This window comes from Podarcis cretensis (assembly GCF_951804945.1).
Source record: "Podarcis cretensis genome assembly, chromosome: 3".
Lineage (NCBI taxonomy): Eukaryota > Metazoa > Chordata > Lepidosauria > Squamata > Lacertidae > Podarcis > Podarcis cretensis.
In genome coordinates this window covers 44,464,868-44,479,742 of record NC_137172.1, presented here as the reverse complement: position 1 = coordinate 44,479,742, position 14,875 = coordinate 44,464,868, and the positions used below count along the sequence as shown (strand labels likewise).

Genomic DNA, 14,875 nt, shown 5'->3' with positions numbered 1-14,875 from the left:
GAATAAGGAGCAGAATGTTGGATCAACACATTTCAGTCTGGCATCTCCACGTAGGCCTGGAAGAGCCTCCTGTCTGAAAGGCTGAAAACATACTGTCAGTTGGTATAGACACCACTGAGTTTGATGAGCAAATGGTCTGAGGTCCTATTCAACAACAACAACAACAACCCTGCCCCTCTAACTTCCTACAAATAAATAATGCCAAAACAATATAATTTCCTTCTTCATCAGCTAAGGTAGCTGGACGTATGAGCACATCCAGTCATTATTATTATTTTGTTCATCTGGTGCATTAGCACTTTAATTCCTTACAGCCCCCAGCCTGATAATTTATTATTATTCATTTTACCGTTAGCATTTGAATAAATCTGCTTAGTGTTTGCGTTCTATTACAGAAAATATGAGCAGACAAGTGAGAAATAGGGAGACCGACCACAATAACTTAAGATCCCAAATAGCAGGCTGCTATCTCTTCAGATCTGTTCTGTGCCATCTATAAATGGCCCCTAATGCTTCCTATTAAACTTCCAGGAAGCCTATTACATTTGCTATTAAAAGTAAAATGATTAGCTGCCAAGGGCACTGTTTCTGAGAGAGTCTGCGGAGCAATTTTTCTTAGCGAGCAGGAGTTTAGATACGTTGCTATTTTCAAAGTGTCTTTCAGAAAAGCACTGATTGAAATCAGCAAAAGTGCCAAACGGTAAAATGGTAGAGTCAAGGTGAGAGGATAGGGAAAGAAAAAGAGCTGCAGTTTCCTCTAAAGAGTTTCGCATGTGGTGCTGTTCAGGTTCCAGAAGCTCTGAACTGATAAAAGCAGCCAGCAAGATAAGTCTCAGACTGATCAATACCTTGCAGATAGGATGAAGCTTTCATTTTGATCTAAGGGCGTTTTTTTAAAAAAAAGATAAATAAGAAGAGTTCTTTAATTTTGCTTGGCTCCTCCTGATACGTTCGGTTGCTTATGCTTTCATTGTCCCCCCTTTTCTCCACACATTCTCGATCATTTCTACACCAGATGAAGTGGAACATACGAGAATATCCAGCCAAAAATACAACCTCCAAATATTAATTTCCCTGGATAAATGTACAGAAGTGGAAGGTTAGCAGGACTTGTTAGATCATCAAGTTTCCTTCAGTGCTTGCAATCTTGGTTGTTGGGCAAGCATAAATACTGTGTGGAAACAATATTATTTCACCCAACGTGCCAGAGTGTTTGAGACTAGCCTTAGTGGAGAGAAGGCACGTTGGCAAAGACTTGTCGTGTCCCAGCTGAGAAACAAAAACAAAACCCCAGGAGAAATTTCCAGAAGTTCCATAGAAACTTTTGGGGCAAGCTAAGGCCATAGATCATGAGGAGTCTCACGAGTCCATTCCTCCAGGTATGCACTTTTGAGATATTTCCTTGAAGGGCCTATACGTACTGGTGTACAGTTCTAGGATTTCTTGTTTTCTTGTGATAAGTTCTCAGTGGAGTATTTATTATTGTTTATTAGATTTCTCACCCACACTTCAGCAAATGGTCCCAGGGTAGGTTAAAGTTAAAGGGACCCCTGACCATTAGGTCCAGTCGTGGATGACTCTGGGGTTGTGGCACTCATCTCACTTTATTGGTCGAGGGAGCCGGCGTATAGCTTCTGGGTCATGTGGCCAATATGACTAAGCCACTTCTGGTGAACCAGAGCAGCGCACGGAAACGCCATTTAACTTCCCGACGGAGCAGTACCTATTTATCTACTTGCACTTTGACGTGCTTTCGAACTGATAGGTTGGCAGGAGCAGGGACTGAGTAACGGGAGCTCACCCTCTTGCGGGGGGATTCAAACCGCCGACCTTCTGATCAGCAAGCCCTAGGCCACCCACAGCGCCACCCACGTCCAATACTAAAATACAAAATTAAAAGCTGATAAAATAGTTTACAATCACAGGACTGGGGTGGGTCCTAAACCTGTACCTTGGGTTACATACGCTTCAGGTTACATACACTTCTGGTTACAGACTCTGCTAACCCAGAAATAGTACCTCGAGTTAAGAACTTTGCTTCAGGATGAGAACAGAAATCGTCCTCTGGCGGCGTGGCGGCAGCAGGAGGCCCCATTACCCAAAGTGGTGCTTCAGGTTAAGAACAGTTTCAGGTTAAGAACGGACCTCCAGAATGAATTAAGTACTTAACCCGAGGTACCACTGTATAGTTATTGTGTCAAAGGCTAGGATAGAGAGGTGACCTTCAACCTACAACAGGAGCTATAAGATTAAGGTGCCAAATGCAACTCTGTGGGAAGGGAATTCCACAACTGAGGAGTTTTCCTGGGTTGCCACCCCCAAAACTTTGATGGCAGTGGAACTACCAAGAGGGCTCTGCAGGGAAGGAGGCAGTTTTCCATATATTTGGGGCCCAAGTTGTTTGAAAGCTGGGAAGATGATGTCCACACAGTATTGATGTTGCCTCTGATTACATCTTTGATTGCTAGCATGAAGGCAGAGCTTCATTTGTGTCTACATAATGGTGCTCCTCTCTTTTAATTAGACATTTACTTGTAAGACCTTCTCTCCCATTACAAATAGCTTTATTTCAATTTATAAACCAAACAGCTGTTCCTTCGGAAACAAAACTAAATGTCAAAATTTTGCTTAATTATCCAGCAGGCATCAAATCAATGGGTAGTATCCCCCATAATTGAAATTAATTAGCTTTTTACTAAAAGACCGAAAGGTAATGAGGGAAGAGTTGCAAATTATAAAAAGCTATGCAAATTCTGCCTGTTGGTATCTTTCACACCTCCATACAATTTACTGCTTTCGAGCAATGAATTACTCTTTTGAGCACAGCGTATTTAATTTCATGTCATTTTTCATTTCACTTGATTGAAAATAGAAGAGTGAGAGAAAAGGGTTTATTTAAATGATAGCACTAAAAGCTAACAACATCAATGCATTACAGACTCATAATCTCTCCCCCCACCCCCACCCCCGGTAATTTAGTTTGTGGCACGTTTAAGAAGGAAAAGAGGTAATGTTCCTAAATACACTAAACTAGTGGTCTCCAGAGTTTGGTAAACTTAGAAAACATGGGCACTAGCACAACACCCATTTTATAGCAAGGAAAACTGATGATGCTCAGAGAAATGCTCACATACTCCAAAACAGGAGTACAACACCACAACATAAAAACCCAGAACCAAAACCCACCCAAACAAACAAAAACATAGATTTAAAAAGATGGGAGTAGCAGGTGGCACAGGGGTGCCAAGAAGGTGTCTGTGGTGCTTTGGGATCTGCGGGTACCACATTAGGGACCTCTGCGCTTATTGTTTAAACTGTTGATCATGGAACCAAGCAGAGGGAAGGCAAATTTCTACTTAATTCAAAATGGTGTCCTTGAACTGATTGGAAACAGTGATCATACTGCTATCAAATTCAAAATACATTTAAGTGGACAGTGGTGAAGGTTGTCCACAGTCACATTTTACTTCAAATAAGGACATTTTACATCACAGTTTACTTCAAATAAGGACATTTTACATCACAGTTTACTTCAAAATAATGAGGGGACTGGTGAAAATGTCCTTATTTGCAGTAAAATGTGACTATGTTGGACAACCTTCACTTGTTTTGGAGAAAGGGAAGGAGGAATCGTTTGACCAGGAATTAATTTAAGGGGAAACAGTAGTGAGCTACTGGGAAGTTATAATCTTTGTGTCTCCCTGACCCCCCTGACCTTCCCTTTCCGCTTCAGTCCCTTAAGATTAAGATTTTGGGTGTACCTGTTATGGGGAGAGAAATTAGACCAGGATCAAGTCGAGAAAAATGGATGACTTTATGTTGCATCTTTAACAGTCCCTTGAATTGTCCAGACATTACTTGAACTGGGCTGCATCAATAGGAGTATTGCATCTAGATCAAGGGAAGTAATAGTGCCACTGTATTCTGCTCTGGTCAGACCTCACCTGGAGTACTGTGTCCAGTTCTGGGCACCACAGTTCAAGAAGGACACTGACAAACTGGAACGTGTCCAGAGGAGGGCAACCAAAATGGTCAAAGGCCTGGAAACGATGCCTTATGAAGAACGGCTAAGGGAGCTGGGCATGTTTAGCCTGGAGAAGAGGAGGTTAAGGGGTGATATGATAGCGATGTTCAAATATATAAAAGGATGTCACATGGAGGAGGGAGAAAGGTTGTTTTCTGCTGCTCCAGAGAAGCGGACACGGAGCAATGGTTCCAAACTACAAGAAAAAAGATTCCACCTAAACATTAGGAAGAACTTCCTGACAGTAAGAGCTGTTCGACAGTGGAATTTGCTGCCAAGGAGTGTGGTGGAGTCTCCTTCTTTGGAGGTCTTTAAGCAGAGGCTTGACAACCATATGTCAGGAGTGCTCTGATGGTGTTTCCTGCTTGGCAGGGGGTTGGACTCGATGGCCCTTGTGGTCTCTTCCAACTCTATGATTCTATGATTCTATGATTCTAATTCTTATGTAGGCTCAAGAGCCAATAGCTCGGTGACCTCAGTATTAAATATTCCGGCTTTTAAGAATATAAGAAAAGCTCTTCTGATATTAGACCAAAGGTCTATCTACTCCTGTGTCCTGTTTCTCTCAGTGACCAGCTGATATTCAGAATCATGCTGCCTCTGATCCTGGTGTTGTTTTACAGCCATTGTAACTAGTAATAACTGATAGTCACCTTTGAGCTGTTTGGTTCAGTCACGCATGCCTTGATATGATATGATTCCTGAAAGACAGGATTCCAGTTTCTCCTTTACAGAATATAAAAAGCTGGCTTATACAGTGGTACCTCAGGTTAAGTACTTAATTCGTTCCGGAGGTCCGTTCTTAACCTGAAACTGTTCTTAACCTGAAGCACCACTTTAGCTAATGGGGCCTCCTGCTGCCACCGCATCGCTGGAGCACGATTTCTGTACTCATCCTGAAGCAAAGTTCTTAACCCGAGGTACTATTTTTGGGTTAGCAGAGTCTGTAACCTGAAGCGTATGTAACCCGAGGTACCACTGTATTGAGTTGGGGTATCTGGGTTAGTATTGTCTAGACTTGCATACCTTCAAACATTTCTCTGATGAAAATGGGGGTGTCCTATTTAATAATAGTAATAATAATAATAATATAATTCTACCCCATCCATCTGACTGGGTTGCCCCAACCACTATGGGCAGCTTCCAACACATATAAAAACATAATTAAACATTAATCATTAAAAAACTTCCCTAGAAGGATTCCTTCAGATGTCTTCTAAAGGTTGTATAGTTATTTATCCCCTTGGTTCAGGGGTTGTATAACTCCATGCCCTCCAACATTTCTCCACGCTAAATAGGGACATCCTAAGGAAAAGCAGGACATTCTGGAAGCAAATCAGAAACCAGGAAGGCTTCTGCAAATTTGGGACTGTCCCTGGAAAATAGGGTCACTTGGAGGATCTGCACTCGACTGGCAGCACTTCTCTAAGATTTCAGACTAAATTTTCTCCCGGCCCTAACTAAAGACACTGGGGAGTGAAACCGGGACCAGGTGATCGACATTCAACGCCAGTTATTTGAAGGGCAAATGAAAGGCACAGGAATATTTTATTCTGCTTGAAAAGGATGTGACAACAATCTGAATAGGGTCAGTGTAAACCAGAAGAGAGAGCATGAGGCCACCCAGACTTTGCTGGACTGCAGCTCCTATCATCCGTGCCCATTGACCATTCTGCCTGGGGCTGATGGGAGTTGGAGTCCAACTTAAGAAAAGCCAAAAGTTTGGAAAGCCAAAAGTTCCCCATCCCTTGTTTTAAATGTTTTATATAATACAGTAATTGCAACACATTGTTATTAAGAAATACTAGTAACTGCATAGTGTGGGGTCTGTAAGATATAACTATATTAAGCTGCTAAAAAAATTGGACAGAGTTTTAAATTGTAATTCAACGCAGAAGTCTGGCTTGCAGTGGTGGTCTTAAGTGCATTTTTAATGTGTGTAAATTAATGAAAGCCTCTTTCAAAATAAAGTGGCTCTCACAAATTTGATTGGCTAAAACGCAGAGATATATATCTACTGTGCCTCATTCCAGTTCCATGTAGTTTTTCTTTCAACAAGAACATTAAAATATAAGAGATAGAGATGTAGCGTTGGGTCTGATTGTGCTCTTTTTTTGTTTCAGAGATCATGAGTTAGGTTAGAGGGATAAAGCAAAATCTTCCATGTGTGTGGCCAAGCTTTCTGATGGGAGGTAGTGGAAAAGCGCAATCAATCAATAAATCATTTTATTTGTATGCCGCCTTTTCAAAGTTAAAACCATGTTCAAGGTAAGATAAAGGTAAAGGGACCCCTGACCATTAGGTCCAGGCGCTCATCTCGCTTTATTCGCCTAGGGAGCCGGCATAAAGCTTCCGGGTCATGTGGCCAGCATGACTAAGCTGCTTCTGGCAAACCAGAGCAGCGCACGGAAACGCCATTTACCTTCCCGCCAGAGTGCTACCTATTTATCTACTTGCACTTTGACGTGCTTTCGAACTGCTAGGTTGGCAGGAGCAGGGACCGAGCAATGGGAGCTCACCCCGTCGTGGGGATTCGAACCGCCGACCTTCTGATTGGCAAGTCCTAGTCTCTGTGGTTTAACCCACAGCGCCACCCACATCCCTATGCTCAAGGTACTTTTTGATGTTTTGCTTCTTATTTTGTTATGTTTGCAGTTATGTAATTTTTTTATATGCTGCATGCTCAAGGTAGCTTGCAGCATATAAAAAATTACATAACTGCAAACATAACAAAGTAATAAGCAAAACATCAAAAAGTACATAACCAAATTGAGCAATTTCCACATAAATCATGAGATCCAGAATAAAGATACCAAAAATTAACAGCAACAACAGAAACAGCTTCCCCCGTCACAACATTCCAGCGCAATATTTTGTTCAGCAGGCTCCACTTTTGTAGCTGGAGTCAGTCAGGGTGAGACCAGGTGGGAAAAGGCCTGCAAGGCAGAGAGCAAGTCTTCCAGAAGTTAAATACTTCATGAAGTCACAAACTGGGTGACTTTAAAACACGGGCTTCATGAGGGGGTTTCTTTTTTATTATTTCATTTCTGGCTTTTTATTGAGGACCAATAAGACTAATCATAAATGTGGGCCCTGCAACCCATTATCAGTACCGTATTTTTCTCCCCATAGGACGCACCGGCCCATAGGACGCACCAAGTTTTTTTGGGGGGAAACAAATAAAAAAAAATTATTTCCTCCCCAGGCGCTTGTGGGGATGGCAGCGGGGAGAAGCACTCTTCTCCCCGCCACCCGCCTGCAGACCAGGTCCGGGGACAGCGGGAGGACGCACTGCGCCTCCCACCTGTCCCCGGAGCTTACGGGGCTGGCGGCCGGGAGAAGCACGCGTCTCCCCGCCGTCAGCCTCCAAACCACATCGGGAGACAGCGGGATGGCGGCATTCCGCCTCCCCGCTGTCCCCCGACCTGGTGGGACTGGCGCTGCGGCTCTCCTGAAGCCTGGAGAGCGAGAGGGGTCGGTGCGCACCCACCCCTCTCACTCTCCAGGCTTCAGCGAAAGCCTGCATTCGCCCCATAGGACGCACAGGCATTTCCCCTTCATTTTTGGAGGGGAAAAAGTGCGTCCTATAGGGCGAAAAATACAGTAATTCACTTAATATGACACTTTCCGTATCTCTGTGTTTTGAATACTGACATAATCATAGTTGTTATTCTAGAGAATGCATTTTAAAAGCAATTGCGTGTTCTGATGCAGAGTATCCATAATCTGAAATCATGGAAGAATAGACTGAATTTCCACCTTTAATTTTAAATATCATAACTTTTTTGACAGCCCATTGTCTCTTAATGTAGAGTGCTAACAGTGTTTATTAATTTCAGAGGTAATGTAATATAGTACTTTGTTGAATTCCCTCACCCCCACAAATGACAGGGGAGTATTTTACGAAGAAATCAGTATTTTTCAACATAAATTTAATTACCTTTGATTTGTTACTTAAATAAGTGCATTGCCACATCTCATGCTGTATTAACCATAACTATCTGGTTTTATTTTACTGAAAAGTAATAGTATTGCTTGATTCAAGCAGGGTATGACTGATAGATGTTTTGCTTTCAAAACCTATTTCATCAAGCTGTTTGATCTCAAAAGCATTTTTCAAATACAAGCTAGTAGGTGAGATCTGTGCTGGTGGAAAATCTTATGGATAAGACTGTCAATGTTTCATAAGAGGCTCATCTATAATATGAAAGCCTCTTTCCATCATGTTGAATTGCAAGGCATGGGACCCAGATAGAACTATGTAAATAGGAATAGGCTTTATTCTCAAAATCTAGGAATTCTAGGGGTAGGAAGAAGTTTTGATAGGCTACTTTCTACCATAAAAATGAATGGTTACCATTGTGCACTTGGAGGCACTGCTACAGTGAGGGGGAATCCTGTCATCCACCTCTGGCAATGAGTGGTCTACACTTCCCTGAAAGGAATCCCAAATAAACAGGCCCAACTAAAACACAAGGGTTTCCTCAAACTATATAAGTTCTCTTTTTACACAAATCCAGAAGCTTCAAGTTAGTCATATGAACGGACATTTCCCTAGGCTAGTATAGTATAGCTTAATACAGGGTTCTTCAGCAATTGGATCCCCACACGTTGTCAGACTACAACTCCCATCAACAAAGGATGATGGGAGTTGTAGTCCAATGATATTTGGGGATCCAAGGCTGAAGAACACTGATCTAGTATGGTACCGGTAGATCTCATCTTATATGGGGTTAGGTGCCTGGCTATTGTACGTATAAACAACATTGCGTAAAGCCAGAACACCCTATAAAACCTCAGCAAATCCTTCCGACCTCCTTCGGTGACTCTTCTACGTCCTCCACAACTCTCTCTGGCATCCTCGGATCTCTCTCCAACCACCTCTAAAACTCTCTACGTCTACAGCCTCCTCTGCTTTCTCTACATACTTCATGCCTCTTCAGCCACACCCAAATGTTCCTCCAATGTCTGGTGGCATTGCCAGCCGTTCCCCCCTCTGCTGTCCTGCCCCCTTTCCTCTGCTGTCTGCCTTTATTTATTTCTCAGCAATCCACATAAAACTCTGATGGTATGAGAGAAATCTGCATTAAGTGAAATCCATGTACAATACGAAACACAAGTTGTGTACATGCAGGGTCTGCCTATGCATTCAGGATCCTGACAGTACATACATAGGCTCTGTTTGCCAACAACCCCACCCCCCCAATGAATACTTGCAGGTTGAGATCGGGGTAGTGGACATCATCCTATTACCCCTCTATCTGCTCATTTCCCTGGTTATTGACTCCGCTAAAAGTATCAGAAGACCTAAAATGCTAAGAATGGTGTGATTTGTTTGATTATTTTATTTATTTATTTTAAAACTGTTTTCAAGTAAATGCAAATGGATGGGTTCAGCTTAAGGTGTGAGAAAGAAAATCAATCAGCATAACAAGTTCCAATGGAAAGTTATGGCCAAGGGCAAAACTGCGTGTTTCTCCACATGCATAGCACTTCATGCATAAAGCTTATTTAATTCTGGTTTTGAGTGTGTGGAACCTGCACAAAAAGAATCTCAGTTCTTTGTTATTAATAAAGTTTCTTATACTTCATATAAAAAGCTAAACATCTCAAACAGATTGATTTGGGATCAGTTTTGCCTAATAATTATAGCTGTTCATACTGGCAATATGAATCATGGGGGGTCAATAACTTTATAGAATAGCTTATGAAGGTTATGTATGTTACCATGCAGATGCAATATGAAAACAGTATGGTTGTTGTTGTTGTTTAGTCGTTTAGCCGTGTCCGACTCTTCATGACCGCATGGACCAGAGCACACCAGGCACTCCTGTCTTCCACTGCCTCCCGCAGTTTGGTCAAACTCATGCTGGTAGCTTCGAGAACACTGTCCAACCATCTCGTCCTCTGTCGTCCCCTTCTCCTTGTGCCCTCCATCCTTCCCAACATCAGGGTCTTTTCCAGGGAGTCTTCTCTTCTCATGAGGTGGCCAAAGTATTGGAGCCCTTCATGTGTCACTGCCTTGCCGTGGCGAAGGGGCTTGAATAACTCAGAGAAGCTATGAGTTATGCTGTGCAGGGCCACCCAAGATGGACAGGTCATAGTGGAGAGTTTTGACCAAACATGATCCACCTGGAGCAGGAACCGGCAAGCCACTCCAGTATCCCTGCCAAGAAAAGTCCATGGACAAAGACAACAATATGGTTACTATCCCATTTAATGTCCTTAATTCCACTCCCTACTACATGAAAAACACTTGCATGTAAAGTCAAATGCAATGTAGAAAGTGTACCATTGAATATGGGCACTCTTAAACAAGGAAAGTGGCCAACGTGTGCTTTATCAATCCTGATATGCCTCCTGGGTATATTTCATTTCATTTGTATGTTTATATTATTATATATATTTTACTTTTTACATCCAAGCCTTTCTTGTATAACTTGAATGGTATTTTCAGGTCCCCGTTTGCCTTATGTTTAAAAGCAAGGATGTAAGTAGTTTCTTGATTTTATTTAGGACTCTAAAAACAAATCCTACAACCCACAATTTCCCATTAAAATGGTGCATGTGAATGATGCTCCAAATCAACAGATTCGCAGCAAGTCTGACATTTGCGTCTCAAATTAGAGGAACAACCCCACTGATTTCAGTATGGGCTTGTTTTGCAAAGCAGCCTCAACGTTTTTGAGAGGGGGTCATAAGGCTCTATAACAGGACTATGAATTTGGCCTTGGCTTGGTGTACTAATTATGTAACAAGCATGGCGATGAATTGCTGAGCAATTTCAGTACCTCCAGCCTACTTAGGTTAGCAGGTACTGTTGGAGGCCAAAAGGCGAATGAGTTAAACCACCCAAGACGTAAAATAGAAATAGCTCTGAAAGGCACAGCTTGGATAGCTTTATTGTTGCTATGAAATTGAATACATGCATTAAAAAAAGAAGAACAACAAGCGTCAAGTGTTTACTGGGCTTTTAGGAGACATTTATAGATCCTCACAGACGCACCATGATGTATGCAGAAACTAAAATTATATCCAGATATGCTCAAGTCTGTTTTAGAATCATTAAATGCAAGCAATTCAGGGCTTGAAGAAATTTAGAGACTGAGGTGATTTTCATCTGAAGATTTTCTAGTCATTCATGATTCATAACTAGGGTTAACACAATACATAGAATCCTGAAGCTTCCCTTTCCTTGTTTGCTTAGACGGTCACCCTAAATTTACTTACTAGAGAGTAAACTTGATTGAACTCAATAGGGCTTATTTCTGTGTAGAGCTGCATAAGATACAACACTGAACCTGGAAGTGACCCCAAAACCTCACTAAATGCCTTATTAAAAGGCCAGAACAGGGATGGAATTGGGGTGGGGCAGGGCTTAATGTGCTGGGGTGTGTTTTTACATGCTCCGCTGACATGCTCAGGGGCCAGGAACCCATGAGCAAAATGGTTGTCGACTGTATACAAAGCAAATGGCAGGTTTTCATAAATACTATAGAGATATAAATATCAACCGCTTTGTAGAAATCTTCTACTTTGATACATCTGAAACTGGAGAGTGACATCTTTCTGGACCTCTTTGCCAAAAGTGTGTAGATGTCATTTTGCTACCTCCCTTTCTTGGTTTCTTACTTCAGAGAGAGAGAAAGAGAGCGAGTAATGTAGGACATACATTTTACATTAATTTTCCAATTATTGGCCAATATGAATCCAGGTTCTTCTGTTTTAATGCCATCCCAAAGGTTAGCACTGTCAAAAAAGCATATCATTCTATAGTTTTGAAAAGGCCAGTTATCTTCCAACAATGTTTCTTTTTCACTAAGGAAAAATGTCAGCTATGGACCTTTTGGTTCAATAAATGCTTTAGGAAGATTAAATCACTAGTTAAGGAAGCTAAGCAACATAGGGCTAGAGTGTTCGACTGAAGTAACAGGAGAGAAGCGATGGATCAAACAGCTTACTGGGTATATTACAATAGTAGTATATTGGCCTTGAATGTAGGTATGGATATGTATTTAATACTAGAATTTGACCGAGGTAAACAGAACCGCTGTCATTCCTGGAAAGTAATTGACAAACGAACATGATACAGTATAAAGAAAATGGCTTCAAATTCGTATGGGGACCTGTGTTTCATTTTACTGAACTCTGCCCTTCCCACCCTTTAAGTAACTAAATTTAGGTCAAAATAGGAAATCAGAGAGCAGTTTAGGTAAAAGACATAAACAATGGAAGGTGGTAGTCAAGGATTAGGGATTCACTTGGAACACACACAGTCAGATAAGCAAAGTGCCCAACTTCTGTTGTGTCCTTTGTCAAACTACCTAGTCTCTATATGAAGGCAGGTTGGACAAAGATGGGGAAAATATGTGCAGGCAGCTGCCAGGCGCAATGCAAGCTTTTCTCTTATCCTTCTTCTAGTCCAACTTCTGTGAATATGTTGAATATGCTGGAAAATGAAAATAGGGACATCCTAAGGAAAAGCAGGACATTTTGGGATCAAATCAGAAACCAGGATCGCTTCTGTAAATCCAGGACGTCCTTGGATAATATAGGGACACTTTAAGAACCTGCACTTGACTGGCAGCATATGGTAGGATGTCCCTGTTTTCATTGGAGAAATGCTGGAGGGTATGGAGTTATCTGACCCACGAGCCATCTGAAGGCAATCCTGTATATCTAAGTTGGTTTTAATGTTTTACTATGTTTTTATATATGTTGGAAGCTGCCCAGGGTGGCTGGAGCAACCCCGTAAAATGTGTGTAAAATTATCATTATGGAATGGGATGTCCCTATTTTCATCAGAGAAATGTTGGAAGGTATGGTTTCTGTGTTGTGAGTTTTGCCGACCGGCTAACCTTATTTTGCATCATTTAGTTACACTTGAAATAATTTGAACAGCATCTTCATGTATGTTTTTCGTGGAACCATAGAATTGTAGTATGCCAACTCATGCCAGCCCTTCTTCTTGTATGAGAAGGGCTTCATGCCATCCAGCCAACCAGGTGGTGGTGGTGGTGGTTTCTTCTATTTCTGACACACAGAATTCAGGCTGGTGAGAGGTCCGAGGACTGGGCTCTTTGAAGAATCCAAGGGCACTGCCATAGCCCACAAGGCCTTGTTTCAGGGCTTTCCGCTGGTTACAACTTCTCTCCACTGGAATGTGATGAGGAGGGGACTGTGTGCCATCCTAATCTTCCCATTCATCCATCAACCTTGGGGATTAAGATTGCTTTAATAGACAACAATGTATGCAGCTCATAGGGTAAAATGTATACAGCTTGTAGGGTAAAATTATCAGGGTACTCATTTACTATTTTGTGATTAATTTTCTATAGAGTTTTTATAATTTATTTTGACTAACATAACACTTTTTGAATAGTTTAGCAAGAGTCTGAATTGATGTATATTCTGTAATTAGTGGTTAATAATATTGTAAGACAACCATTTATTATTAGTGTGGTGTTATAATAGGAAGTGCGCTATGTGAAAATCTTTAATATAAAGCTGACTTCATTTGGGATATCCAGATAATAATATCACTATAGAAAATGTGAGTATGGGGACAAGGAATTGTGGGGGATATTTAATATTTTTTCAATGATAAGTTCATTATCAAATGCTGCACATTGTATATAAAAATTGCAGCTTAACATTTTTACAGTTGCACTGCAGAAAATGTCTCTTTTTTAAAAATAGAAAGTGTGGCAAACCTTAGCTCTCAGTATCAAAACCAAAGTATAATTTATTTAACCTACCAAATTGCTAGTTTGTATGATTCTCCAATAGCTTTGCAAATAGCACCAAGGTGTTTGGGTCCCACATGTCAGGAAGTAGGCTGGATTTTTTATGAGGTGTTGGAAGTTTAAAATAGCTAGTGCTAGGCTTCTTATATGTTTGTTAATTTCACTTGGGCATTTAATAATGAGTATTAAGATAATTATGATTGGCTGCTTACACCAAAATGCTCCACAGGTAATCACACTGCACCCAAAGACTTAGGAACGACAAACCGTTCTTTGTGAGCCAAAAGTGAATTTATGAAACTGAATTGTTTAACACAAATAGTTCTTTGTGAACCTTGTTAATTTGCTGATAGACTACAACATGACTTGTGTTCTAAACAGAAGAACTGTATGGAAAAAGAGGATTGTATGTAACATGGACCTTGCTTAACTATTTGCTGGTTGATACAAACAAATCTATTTGGATTATTCCCACTTCATTCAAGACAACAGGGGAAGCTCCTCTTATGGGCAAAGTGAGACATTGCCCTAGCAAAAGTCTGAACCCCCAGAAATCTTCAAAGCCTCTGCTTTTATGTAACTATTTGGAAAAATACTGATTTCCCTTTGGATTTCTTTCCTCTCCAGAGCTGCTCAGAAGTTGAACTTGTCATCCAAAAAAAAGAAACACCGGCCTTCTGCGTCTTCTGTTTCTGAATCTCACCTATTTGCTACCAAATTCAGCACCATTCTACAGACTTCCCCTCCACCTGCTCCACCATGTTTGCTGAGGGCAGTCAACAAAGTAAAAGACACTCCAGGACTGGGCAAGGTAAGGATTAACCCACAGCCAACATCTATTTTATTTTTCTTGTAATGGGAGAAAGCATATTTGTTGCAGCTACACAAATGTTTATTGTAACCAGAGCTTCTTTCTGTGACAGTTATTGCTGGTGTAGAGTGCCAGTGCTACTACTTCTTTTCCTGCCTATGGCAGCCATTTTGTGATCACACCCAGGACACTTTTATCAATATATACTTAAAAAGCAACAACAACAAAAAACACTGATTGTAACAAACATTTACAGTGCATACCATGTTCAACTGCTTACAAATAAGCAGTGCT

General features: G+C 41.3%; 1 protein-coding gene across 6 annotated transcripts in view; it reads left to right on the top strand.

Moving 5' to 3' along the window:
• KIF26B (kinesin family member 26B) overlaps positions 1–14,875 on the top strand; it is a 290,029-nt gene that overhangs the window by 170,268 nt on the left and 104,886 nt on the right. For all 6 annotated transcript variants that reach the window (XM_079969424.1, XM_079969423.1, XM_079969426.1 and 3 more), the window contains one exon: positions 14,398–14,581. In XM_079969424.1, the coding sequence (XP_079825550.1) occupies positions 14,398–14,581 (184 nt within the window). The remainder of the gene's footprint in view (positions 1–14,397; positions 14,582–14,875) is intronic.